The sequence below is a fragment of the Scheffersomyces stipitis genome, chromosome 1, assembly GCF_000209165.1.
Source record: "Scheffersomyces stipitis CBS 6054 chromosome 1, whole genome shotgun sequence".
Classification (NCBI taxonomy): domain Eukaryota; kingdom Fungi; phylum Ascomycota; class Pichiomycetes; order Serinales; family Debaryomycetaceae; genus Scheffersomyces; species Scheffersomyces stipitis.
The window spans coordinates 2,841,560-2,853,989 of record NC_009068.1 but is presented as its reverse complement, the minus strand read 5'-3'; the positions used below and the strand labels follow the sequence as shown (position 1 = coordinate 2,853,989).

Genomic DNA, 12,430 nt, shown 5'->3' with positions numbered 1-12,430 from the left:
ATGCCGTAATGGTAAAATCATTGTGAAAACTGTGTGTCCTGCATGCGATACCATTTCTGCAACATCTGCGCAGCAAAATTTCTTTTTGTTACGTCTAATATCTGATGGCCCTGCGCTTCTCTCACTATCGTTTTGCCATAATGGAATTGTAGACTTCTGACTAAAATTTTCTGGCCTATCTCTTGGTTGCTGTATTATCGCTGGGGTTGCTTTACGAAAAAAAAATAGTATATAACTCTTGAAAGTTTCCCTCAATTGCAAAATTTGACTGGATGGCCTAATCAATTATTGCAAAAAGCTTTTCAATATGGGTCTCACTGACTTCTACAAAACAAACTCGACTAACGAGAAGCACAATGAGCAGCCAGGCTCGGCCAGTTTAACTTCGGCCTCTGATAACGAAGCTGCCGTCATCCAAATTGATCAAAACAAGAAGGAAATTGGTTATGTTTCGGCCACCTTTTTGATGCTTAACAGAATGTTGGGTGCCGGTGTGTTTTCCACTGGTTCCACTATTTTCGCCCTTTCTGGATCTGTTGGAACTGCCTTGATGATGTGGTTCGCAGGTACTATCATTGCACTTTCCGGTTTGTTGGTGTATATGGAATTGGGATCTGCCTTGCCTAGAAACGGTGGTGAAAAGAACTATTTAGAATACTTGTTCAAGAAGCCTAAATTCTTGGTCACTGCCATGTACGCTTCCTATGTTTTCTTCTTGGGTTGGGCTGCTGGTAACTCTATTGTCGTCGGTGAATATATTTTGAACGCCGCAGGCAAGGAAGTTACTCAATGGAACTCCAGAGGTATTGGTATTGCTGTCATTACCTTTGCCTTCTTAATCAATGCCATCAATGTTAAGGCTGGTTTGTTCTTGGCCAACTCCTTAGGTGTCTTCAAGGTGTTCATTGTGTTGTTCATCACAGTCACAGGTTGGGTTGCCCTTGGTGGTGGTATCAAGACTAACAACTTCCACCCTACTGGAAACTTCCACAATGCTTTCTCTGGTGAAACCCCTACTGCTTTCGGTATTGTTAATGCTTTGTACAATGTCATTTGGTCGTATGTGGGTTACTCCAATGCTAACTATGCTTTGGGTGAAATCAAGAACCCTGTCAAAGTCTTGAGAGTCGCTGCTCCAACCGCTTTTATCTTCTTGGGTATTATCTATATGTTTGTTAACATTGCTTACTTTGCTGTTGTTCCAAAGGAAGAAATCGCTGGTTCCGGTAGAATTTTAGCTGCCTCCTTCTTCAAGTTCGCTTTTGGTGACTCTGCTGAAAAGGCTGCCTCTGTATTTGTCGCTTTGTCTGCCTGGGCCAACGTCATGTCTGTCATTTTCTCCCAGGGTAGAATTGTTCAACAATTGGGTCGTGAAGGTGCCTTGCCATTCTCGAGATTCTTTGCTACTTCCAGACCTTTCAGCACTCCATTTGTTGGTTTGATGGAACATTGGATTGTCTGTATCATCACCATTGTTGCTCCACCTCCAGGTGATGCTTACAACTTTGTGTTGAACTTGATTTCTTACCCATTGAACGTTGTCAACACTGTTCTTGCCGGTGGATTGCTCTATGTCTATTACCAAAGATACAGAGGTTTGACCGAATGGAACCCTCCTATTAAGGCCACTTTGCCTGTTGTCGCTTTCTTCTTCTTAGCTTCCTTGTACTTGATTGTTGCTCCTTACATTCCTCCAGTGAAGGGACAAACTGTCTACAATTCTTTGCCATACTGGATCCATGCCGTTGTCACTTGGGGTGTCTTTGGTATCGGTTTAGTTTACTGGATTGTCTGGGCCAAGATCCTTCCAAAAATCGGTAACTACACCTTGGTTTCAAAGGAAATCATTGGTGAAGACGGTTTCTGGAGAAACAAAATCTACAAGATCGCAAATGATGGTTCCAATAGGGAAGAAATCGAAAATGATGGTAACGACAGTTCCGATACTAAGGGCATAAATTAGAAAAACCCTTCGGTAAGTCATTCAATGGCTGCTACAACTACAGGGTACTAATCATATTTAATCATGATATAATAGCTGGGCATTTATAAAGTTTATTTCAACATACTTTTCTTAATAGTCATTTAATTCAACTTCAAGACGTTTACTTCATAATAGATTATCTTTTATTTATTCTTATTACTTGTAGGATATTGGAATAGGAAAATTTGACTTTTCATGAAGTCATTAACTGTTACTACATCTGTTCGCTCGAGTCTTCAGTACTCTTGCCTACTCTGTACGTTTTGTGGTCTGCTATTCGTATCTTCAATAGTCTATTTACAACGAAGAATCGCATGGACCAACTTGATCCATGTCTTTATATATATATTGTACATGCAAATTGGCACTCTGGTACCTCTTTTGTAATGAGAGATTCACATCCTCAAGGAAGTCATTACGAGTATAGAACTCGTAATCCCTCTTTTCGTCATTTTCTGACGATCTTCCTTCTTCTGATTTTCTCTCTCTTTTCAATTCTAATGATTTCTTCAAGTTCAAATTTTCGTAGAATTCTTGAAGTTATTTCATTGATCATTTCTCACTTCTGCGTTCGTCATATCTTCTCTTTATTCTTTTAGATCTTGTGTCTGTGGCTCTTAGGAGCATGCATAGGCGACCAGATACCTCTGACCGAGTCGTTGTTAGACAAAACCTTGTGGTTGAACTTGAACAATGGAGCACCTGATCTCTGGCTGTACTCATTCAACTTTTCTACAATCTGACTAGCTTCCAAATTAGCAATATCAACTTCTTGCTTCTGGCTGTTATTGTAGTGGAAGATCAACTTTGGATGTCCGACTCTCTTTACTACATCAAAAACGACGCCAGACTTCTGGGACGCTATCGAATCCATCTTTCCTGACTTCAAGAGTTGTCTCAAGCCAGAAGAGGAACCTCCCCAGTTACAGTATTGTACAGAAATCTTGTGGCAGGGAAGAACAAATGCACCAATACCATTGCGGGCAATCGACGTCTTGGCTATGGCTTTCACAGGCATGGTAGATATATGTGTAAACACGTATGTGCTGCTATTCCAAAGAGTTGAACCTGGAGTAGAGAAACTCTGAAAATTTTTTGACTAAGTTCACAGGTAGTGTGCTTGCACAATTTGATTGGTTCTGGCCAGAATTCAATGGGTGGATCTATCAGTACAATTCTTTATGTTTGGAAATGGATATGGAAGAGAAAGTAAGATAAATGGTCTTAATTTGGCAAAGATTGTGATCGTGTAATATATACGCTTATTTAAATAAATTGTATTCTGTGGATACTTTACTAGAGTTAGATGGAAGATCAGTATGGTAATTCGCATAGTCAGCTTCGGTATTTTTCACAACCATTCAATTATCGAAGATCTGTTAATGAATAATAGTATTAAGAATGTTACATGTAATCAATATATAGTAGAAAGTAGCTCATATTTGGAAAAGGAAGTTGATCTATTTTAACAATACAAACATAAAGTTTTCCAAGTACATTCTTCTTATTTTTCCATATTTTTTGCAAAGTTCAAAAACATCTAAAAAATTAAGTCGCTCCCAGTCCAATACAGGTTTATTCTATTCTATTTGATGTCAAGGTTCTCTTGGAATTCTATGGTTACTTTTATACTATGATTCCATTACAATAGAGATAATTATTCTTATATTAGTGTAATTCATGTGACCAAAAACCCGTGATTTTAATACTAACTGATTTGAATAGTAAGATTCTATCGCACAATTAAGGTCCCTTGGCCCAGTTGGTTAAGGCGTGGTGCTAATAACGCCAAGATCAGCAGTTCGATCCTGCTAGGGACCATTGTTTTTTTTTGTATTTTGAATACATTCACATGAAGCCAGAACACTTGAAGGACTAACAAGCTTTAGTCTGAACAGTGTTGAAATGGTTGTTCCATTTTTTTTCAGTCATGTTCAAAAGATTATTGGGCTTGGAAGGGTAATTGAAGTATGAGCAACAAATATACAAATGCCAATGACTAAGAATTGCAATAAAAGTTGCAAACAAGTAAAAGTTCTTGCCTAACGCAAATGTCTTGTGGTATCCATACTGTAACCTAATGCTTACCAGATTTGGTATCAATAGCATGTTTCATTAAAGTCACAGTATTGCCAACCATTCATATTGTCAAGAGATACAAGAATTTCATGAATGAAAATACCAAATTTGAACAAAATCAAATTTATAGCATCACCGATATATAAATTCATATCTATCAGTACTTGGAATCAAACTCTTATGTGTTTATGGCATTTGACTAACCAAATTTAACACACCCCAGATCAACCCCGTACGGTTCTTGATATCTGAAGATGTTGCGAAAAAGTCTCCTAATGTCGTGCAGCCAGACAGATGTCGTGCGAGCGCTTAGTCTCCAGCCACCGTATCCAGAACGGCAAAATCTGATTGTGTTAGGCCTGAAATGGCAGGCATGCGCGAGAAGTGCGACTTCTCCTTCCGTTTCCATCGCAGTTACGCCCCAGCTTCGCGTTGGACTGACGATCTGGGACAAGCGTCAACGCGGTTAATTCTCCCTCAGTTGCCGTCTTGGGAGCAACTGCAAAATAGAATTGAGTCAGCAATCCGTATATAACCACAAGGATGCCAGTGAAAAATTTGTCACATATTCTTCAGGCCTTCTGCTTAACAGTTATACATATTTCTTGTTTCTGATATCATTTATACTCTGCCAAATGGAAAGAGCCAACTACAGAGAATACCAACAGGTATTGAACATCTCGGTGAAGCCGAAAAGCGTGAGGATGGCCTCTAGCAAAAGAATTTCTAAGCCGGCCAAGAAAGAAGCTTCCGCTCCAGTGAAAAGAAGAACGAAAACAGGCTGTTTGACCTGCCGTAAGAGAAAGAAGAAGTGCGACGAAGACAAAGTCAACGGAAAATGCCAGGGGTGCACACGTAACTTTTTGGAGTGCTGTTGGCCAGACTCTGCTGCCTCTTCTGATTCTTGTGATTCTTCACCAGAACCGGTTGTCTTGCCTAAATCTTTCATGCTTCCACAAATCATCACAGCTTCGCCTTCTACATCGCATTTCATCGATGTAAGAAAAGATGCCAAGTCGACCAAATGCTCTATCAGCTCCTTGATTGAACCGGTCAAAATAGAACCCAAGACCGAAATCAAGACAGAGCAGCCTGCTGTCGTCAACCCATACCCATCTCCTTCACAATCTCCAGTCGCCGATATCAAACAGGAGGTCGCCGATATCAGCTACATCGCACTTCCACCATTGCTCAACCTCAGCTACAAATCGAAGGACAGCAACATCAGAGGCATTAAGCAAGAATTTAAGGAATTCAAAGAGTTCAAGCAAGAGTTCAAACAAGAAGTCCAAATCAAAAAGGAAGAAGAGGTCATCGGCGCAGCTCCATCTACTCCTCCTACATCTCTCCAGGCCAAGTTCGTCATCACGTCGTTCAACGTTAACAACGACTTGTGCCAAATCTAATGGCCAAAATCAAAAATGGCAAGGTTTACAAAAGGAAAATTTCAATTCTTCACTGTTTCATGTTTACAGTCTACGTTTCATTTATAGAGTACGTTCTTTGGGATCAGGGTATAGCACAAACTTAATGGATATACATAATATCATATGTTTTCGTCATATGTTATCATATCTGAAAAATCTGACTCATTCTTGTAGATTTGTAGCAGCTTTGACTCCAGCGGTAGTCAATCTGACCACTTGCCTGTTCTGGAGAACCCCGTACAGAAAAATTTTGATGTTGCGGCTATTCACCTCTATCGGCAGTAGAGAGCGAAATCACGTGGCGATACTGTCGTCTCCGAGAGCCGTTCCTGGAAAAGGAAGCAGCGAAGGAAAAAAAGGAAGAACCGAGAGATCATGTGATCAAAATCATGTAGAATATTGACATTTTGGATCCAGTCACGTGAAAATGTACAATGAGATCCTATGACTTTCCATCCGGGAGTGACTTGGGGACCATGGATGTCATACGATGGGTAATCTTGAATCAGGCAATAGAAGCAGATGGCCCACAGACAAGAGAACCCACAGTCTTCGTTCTATTGCCATTCTGTGCTTTGGGACAAAAATTGCGGATATAGAGTTCTTGTTTTGTAGATTCCGCTAGTCGCATCCTGAAATTTCTTATCTTCTCTCAGCTTATCCCGAGTCTCGCAAGCGGCACCTGGTCCAAATGTGTATTGATTTACGATTGCTGATTGGTTATCTCGTATCTCGTAACTACTGAACAATCCGGCCGAGCGAGTTTTTCCTTGCCGAAGATGAGAGTTTTCAACTATTCCAGTCCTCTTTCTCTGCTGTAGTTTCCTTTTACGAATGTCTATTCCGCCAGCCCATGGAATCGCATTGTCCAATTGTCTGACTCTCGCGTGGTTCCATCTCATCCGAACCGCCGCCCTCCCCTCTTCATTCTTCTCCAGAAACGATTTAGAGAAAGAGTCTGCTCGTGATCTGGCGCACTAGTCAGCTTATCTATTGTACATTTTGCGAACTGTGGCTCTACCTGCTAAAGTCAGAAAAATTTCATAATGGATGGAAGCCGGAGCAATTGTATATATACAGAGTGAATCTAGAAATGTTTTACCAGTGATTCGGAAGAACTTTAGCTACTATTGACTAGTAATCACTGCAATTGACTACCATTACGCTTTTAGTCTAGTACGATAACTACCATTTCTACTAAATTTTCACTATGTCTTCAACTGCAACTTACGGAAACTTCGACACCCATTTCTTTGCTGGCCAAGACGAAATTGGGGAAGACGGAATTTTGACCATCAACAAGAGAAACAGAGAGCAATCTCATTACCCTGAATTCTTGCCTACTTGGGATCCCAGCCAGAAGTACCCACCTTTGAAGTTTTTCAAGCATGAAGATCCTGGAAAGAGAGCCGATCCATCTTTCCCCAATCTATTTGCCAAAGATCACGAACAAATCGTCAAGAAAGTCACTCCCAAGTTGGGATCCGAAGTTAGGGGAGTTCAATTGTCTCAATTGGACTCAGCTGGTAAAGACGAGTTGGCTCTTTTTGTGGCACAAAGAGGAGTGGTAATCTTCCGCGACCAGGATTTCGCAGCCAAAGGTCCAGCTTTCGCAGTTGAATATGGTAAACACTTCGGAAGATTGCACATCCACCCAACATCTGGTGCTCCAAGAAACCACCCAGAGTTGCACATCACCTACAGAAGAGCTGATCCCGGCGAATTCGAGAGAGTTTTCTCCAATAGCACTAATGCTGTTCAGTACCATACTGATGTATCCTACGAGTTGCAACCAGCAGGGATCACTTTTTTCTCAGTATTGGAAGGGCCGGAATCCGGTGGTGACACCATCTTCGCCGATTCAGTCGAAGCATACAACAGATTATCTCCAGCTTTCCAGAAGAGGTTGGCCGGCTTACATGTGTTGCATACTTCCGAAGACCAAGCTTCTAACTCTAGAGGCCAAGGTGGAATTGAAAGAAGAAAGCCAGTTTCAAACATCCATCCATTGGTCAGAATTCATCCAGTTACCGGTGCAAAGAGTTTGTTTGTCAATAGATCATTTGCTAGAAGAATCGTTGAGTTGAAAGAAGAAGAATCCGAGTCTTTGCTTAAATTCTTGTACGACCACATTGAGCAATCCCATGACTTGCAATTGAGAGCCAATTGGGAACCAAACACAGTGGTTATCTGGGACAATAGAAGGGTGCACCACTCAGCCATCATCGACTGGGAAACTGCAGTTTCTAGACATGCCTTCAGAATCACTCCACAAGCCGAAAGACCTGTGGAAGACTTGAAGGACTTGAATAAAGAAGAGTACGACGTTGGTGATGTTGCTGAAGCTTTGAAAGCTGTTTTACATTAGCCAATCGGATGATGCAATTTACAAACATTTTTATTATTACCACCTGTAACATAAAAAACTTAGTTAGCTCGATACGATAAGCAAAAATGAAACATTACTTACGAATATGATGGCGATGTAGGAACCGATGAGTCGAAGATGAAAATGATGCAATGGTTGCAAAATATTTAGAAGAACATGTGCTAAGAGACAAAACGATGGAAAATATTCGAAAAAATAGATCAAGAAAAGGTACCGAGTCAACTTAAAATGATAAGTAAAAGAAGTAAGCTACAAATTTATCTGCAACCCAAAATGGGGCCAGAAAGTATTGAAAATAGGCCGATATGCTCATTGCACAGGACTCGGAACCAACTGACTTAGATGAAGATCTGCCACATGCAAAGACCTGAAGAGTCCTCTCTATAGCCCCACATTTGCATCAAGTTGATGTTGCAATCTGTGGGCTATTTTGGACCATCCGATATCTATGCGATCGATAGGCTCGGGTGAAATTTGCATCGTCTATGGAACCTGGTGGCTCTCTCCCGAAAAGAACCCACCCGAGCCGAGAATCGTTCGAGAAGTCTTGGATATACCATATCGCTAAGCTGTGTGAGGTAGTAGCGAGCCAGGTCCTTATCAGGTGACCCTTCAAAAAGTCAAGCTAAATCGCTATATATACTGGTAGATGTGAGCCACATTTGCCAGATTTGACATTTTGCAGCTGTTTCCACGTGACACTTCGATTGCAAAAAATGCGAATTTAGGCTGCGAAAGCGGCTCGGCTCGGCTCACGGAAAACTGTGGTGGCTCTGGATTCTGAATCACGTAGATAGTGCTTTATAAGCTATGGTGACATATTATGGGGTCCCAATTAGGCTGAGCTGTATCTCATATAAAAAATTCTCACCCGAACCTAGTCCAGCCGATTGACTATAAAAGTCTGTCGAAATCTCAGTAGACAAAGTTTTGATTGTTAGAATGTTATTCAGATTTGATTAATCTTAAACACAGACATTATAATTACACAATGGCTAGCCAAGGTACTCGCTTCGGTAATTACGATATCCATTTCTTTGAGGGACAAGACGAGGTAGACTCCGACGGAGTCTTGGTCATCAACAAGAGCAACAGAGACAGATCTAGTCACCCAGACTTCTTGCCTACCTGGGACCCTAAGCAAAAGTACCCACCTTTAAAGTTCTTCAAGCACGAAGACCCAGGTAGAAGAGCTGATACCTCTTTCCCAAACTTGTTCCCCAAGGAAGGAGACTACTCTATCAAGAAGGTTACTCCTAAGTTCGGTTCCCTGGTCACTGGTGTTCAATTGTCTCAGTTAGACTCTGCTGGTAAGGATGAATTGGCCCTCTTGGTCGCTCAAAGAGGTGTTGTCATCTTCAGAGAACAAGACTTTGCCGACAAGGGTCCAGCTTTCGCAGTTGAATACGGTAAACACTTCGGAAGATTGCACATCCACCCAACATCTGGTGCTCCAAGAAACCACCCAGAGTTGCACATCACCTACAGAAGACCAGACAAGGGTGAGTTTGAAAGAGTTTTCTCCAACAGAACCAACAACGTTGGATGGCACTCGGACGTTTCGTACGAATTGCAACCACCAGGAACCACTTTCTTCTCAGTAATTGAAGGTCCAGAATCTGGTGGTGACACCATTTTTGCTGACACCGTCGAAGCCTACAACAGATTGTCGCCAGAGTTCCAAAAGAGATTGGCCGGCTTACATGTGTTGCACACTTCTAAGGATCAAGCCTCTAACTCCAGAGGTCAAGGTGGAATTGAAAGAAGAAAGCCAGTTTCAAACATCCATCCATTGATCAGAACCCACCCAGTCACCGGTGAAAAGGCTATCTTCTTGAACAAGCCCTTCGCCAGAAAGATTGTTGAATTGAAGGAAGAAGAATCCGAGTACTTGCTTAAGTTCTTGTTTGACCACATTGAATCTTCCCACGATTTACAATTAAGAGCCAACTGGGAACCAAACTCGGTTGTTTTGTGGGATAACAGAAGAACTGTTCATTCAGCCATCATTGATTGGGACACCCCTGTTCACAGACATGCCTTCAGAATCACTCCACAAGCTGAAAGACCAGTCGAAGACTTGAACGACTTGAACAAGGAAGAGTATGATGTTGGGGACTTAGAAGAAGCATTGAAGTCCGTTACTGCTTGATGCCGTAAGACTCAATGCCTGGATGCTTGACGCAATCACTCTTGTGTATATAATAAGAAAAGCTAAAATAAAAAGTATTTTGTTGTAATCCATTTGTAAGTACCTCATAAGGAAAACGATCGCAACGCACATTTTAGAACCTCATAAATTTTCTACTATATTGTAACCTACTACATTAAGGTAATTTTATTATCATTCAATTCCTCGTACATTATAAAACAATAATCGTCACGTATTTTAATTATCGAACGTGTAAATCAAGCATTATCTAACAAATAGTTCGTAGCAGCTTCCAATTCCCAGTTCAGCTTCTCAAGAGCCTCAAGAACAGTATGCTGATCAAAGCCCATACCGACCAATTCTTGAACAGAAGCGTCCTTGGCAGAGTCATTTTCGAATGCTGGAATGGCAGAAGCAACACTTGGCTGTGTGGGAGAACTTTCAATAGTAGCAGGAACAGCGTTACCAAAGCCGGCAAAAAGCTGTTCCCACTCATCGTTAGCAGAAGTAGTGGACTGTGTTACAGAGTTGGCAGAAGCACTAAAGTCTGGAGCTCTTGATTGCGCAAAGTACTGTTCTCCAGCTTCCGTGAAATCTTCAGTTAAGGCATTCTCAGGGAACTCGTCTTTGCCGAAAATATCATCACCAGCACCGGTTTCAGCCTGTGCTTCTTCCAAGTTGTCGAACTCGTCAGCGAAAAGATCTTCCCTCTGGACACCAGCAGCAACTTCTGGAGCTTCAGAAGGATGTTCAGCAGTAGTAGGCTCTAATTCATCAAAGCCGTTATCGAATTCATCGAAGGGCCCTGTTGACTTGGCTTGAACGTCTTCGACTAGCTCTCTTGGTGCGTCTTCTACAACTTCAATTCCAGAACCAGGATGTTGTGGATGATGTGGCTGATGTGGCAAGTCATCCACGGCATCGTCAAACTTGTCTGAATGAGAAGCGTTGTCAGAAGAATCGTATTCGTCATATTCGAGTTCTCTAATTGGAGGGAACTCTTCATCGATAGCTGGTGAAGATCCTGCTGCCCCTTCGTTTTCCACTTCAGATACACCTTTCGCTGAGCCATAGTTGAACTGTGCTTCTTGTGCTCTAGCCTCCTCCGCATTCACAATCTCAAATGACTCAACACCAGAGGAAACCTTATCACCATCACTAGAATCTTCGTGACTAGGTGCTTGTTCATGACCTGCTATGGGTTCGTTATCGAAGTTTTCAGTTTCAGCTGAGTTTGGAACGGTTTCCTCAGAGTCCCCTACGATATTGTCAATGGTGTCACGGTCGCTGATATCATCGATGTTGTCGTCTCTAACTGACAATGCAGCATTATTCTGGACGCTGGAAGTCAACGAATCCGTTCTCTGCACTCCAACCAACACTCCGGGCATACCTACCATGCCTCCTACAATTCCTGCACCAGCTCCCTGGGGGAATTGGAAATCTGAATTGCTAGGAGATGTTACTGGAGTCTCTCCTTCGTCTACACCCTTGAAATCAGTAGTGACAGAAGAGGTGGCAGTGGCACTAGTGAACTTATCGGCACCACCATCAACAGATAAGTCAGGAAATCTCAGATTGATTTCTTCTACAGTATCCTTATCTTCTGAAACACCTCCCTGGATATCAGAGAACTTGGTTTCGTTCACAGTTTTATCTTCCGCATCACCTGCCCAATCTACATTTGGCTCTGGCAAGCCCTCAGTCTCGTCAGCCGAGCTTTCCTCGAAATCGAACTTTTCAGAAGAAGACTTTGCTACTGGCTGTTCAATTTCTTTATCTTGACTTTCCTCCTCGGAGACAGCTTCCTTTGGTTCTGGCACAATTTCCTTTGATTTTGAATCAACCACTGTTGATTCTGGAATAATTTGTCTTGCAGCTGGAGTTTCAATTGGAATGTCTTTGTTTCCACCAAAGTAAGATCCAGCAGCTGCTGCTACACCACCAAGGGCTGCTCCTACAGCACCTCCAGCCAAGACAGACTTAGCAGTGAGTCCAGCAGATGGCTTGGTAGGCTTACTTGCAGCAAGTTGTTCATGGTGTTGATCCAAAGCCTTTTGTTCTGCTTCAGCATCCAACCTCTTTTGTTCAGAATCGTCAATTTGAGCTTGGAGTTGAGCATGAGATGCCTGCAAGTCCCTTATTTTACTCTTCAACTCTTCAGACTTGACAATAGCAACCTGGGTCTGAGATTTCTTAACAGAAGCTTGGTTGGCCAACTTTTGGTTCTCAGAGGTAGCGGCTCCAACTTGCTTCTCAAGCTCAGCAATCTCAGCATTCAACGTTCCTAACTTTTCCTTTAAGGTGTTGTTCTGTTTCTGCAACTCTTCTTGTGCAACCTGCTTTTCATGAAGCTCGGTAGACAAAGAGTTGAACTTAGCTTCCGAAATCGATGCTTC

General features: G+C 42.1%; 5 protein-coding genes across 5 annotated transcripts; 4 read left to right on the top strand and 1 right to left on the bottom strand. All coding sequences in view use genetic code 12, as the record gives it.

Annotated features, from left to right (window-relative positions):
• Positions 1 to 307: 307 nt before the first annotated feature.
• MUP1.1 (high affinity methionine permease) lies at positions 308 to 2,133 on the top strand (the record flags this gene model as incomplete). The annotated part of the gene is made up of 1 exon (XM_001387073.1): positions 308 to 2,133. The coding sequence occupies one exon, from the start codon at positions 308 to 310 to the stop codon at positions 1,961 to 1,963; it is 1,656 nt and encodes a 551-aa protein (XP_001387110.1).
• Positions 2,134 to 2,254: 121 nt separating this feature from the next.
• On the bottom strand, positions 2,255 to 3,014 carry PICST_75347 (mitochondrial 54S ribosomal protein MRPL51). The gene has a single exon (XM_001386845.1). It carries the CDS (start codon positions 3,000 to 3,002, stop codon positions 2,580 to 2,582), a length of 423 nt encoding a protein of 140 aa, XP_001386882.1. The 5' UTR covers positions 3,003 to 3,014; the 3' UTR covers positions 2,255 to 2,579.
• Positions 3,015 to 4,681: 1,667 nt separating this feature from the next.
• PICST_66647 (predicted protein) lies at positions 4,682 to 5,641 on the top strand. The gene has a single exon (XM_001387072.1). The coding sequence runs from the start codon at positions 4,699 to 4,701 to the stop codon at positions 5,467 to 5,469; it is 771 nt and encodes a 256-aa protein (XP_001387109.1). The 5' UTR covers positions 4,682 to 4,698; the 3' UTR covers positions 5,470 to 5,641.
• Positions 5,642 to 6,700: 1,059 nt separating this feature from the next.
• Positions 6,701 to 7,858, top strand: TCD4 (Fe(II)-dependent sulfonate/alpha-ketoglutarate dioxygenase-like protein; the record flags this gene model as incomplete). Its single annotated transcript, XM_001387071.1, has 1 exon — positions 6,701 to 7,858. The coding sequence occupies one exon, from the start codon at positions 6,701 to 6,703 to the stop codon at positions 7,856 to 7,858; it is 1,158 nt and encodes a 385-aa protein (XP_001387108.1).
• A 1,012-nt stretch (positions 7,859 to 8,870) lies between these two features.
• On the top strand, positions 8,871 to 10,031 carry IFH2 (alpha-ketoglutarate catabolism dioxygenase; the record flags this gene model as incomplete). The annotated part of the gene is made up of 1 exon (XM_001387070.1): positions 8,871 to 10,031. The coding sequence occupies one exon, from the start codon at positions 8,871 to 8,873 to the stop codon at positions 10,029 to 10,031; it is 1,161 nt and encodes a 386-aa protein (XP_001387107.2).
• Positions 10,032 to 12,430: the final 2,399 nt, after the last annotated feature.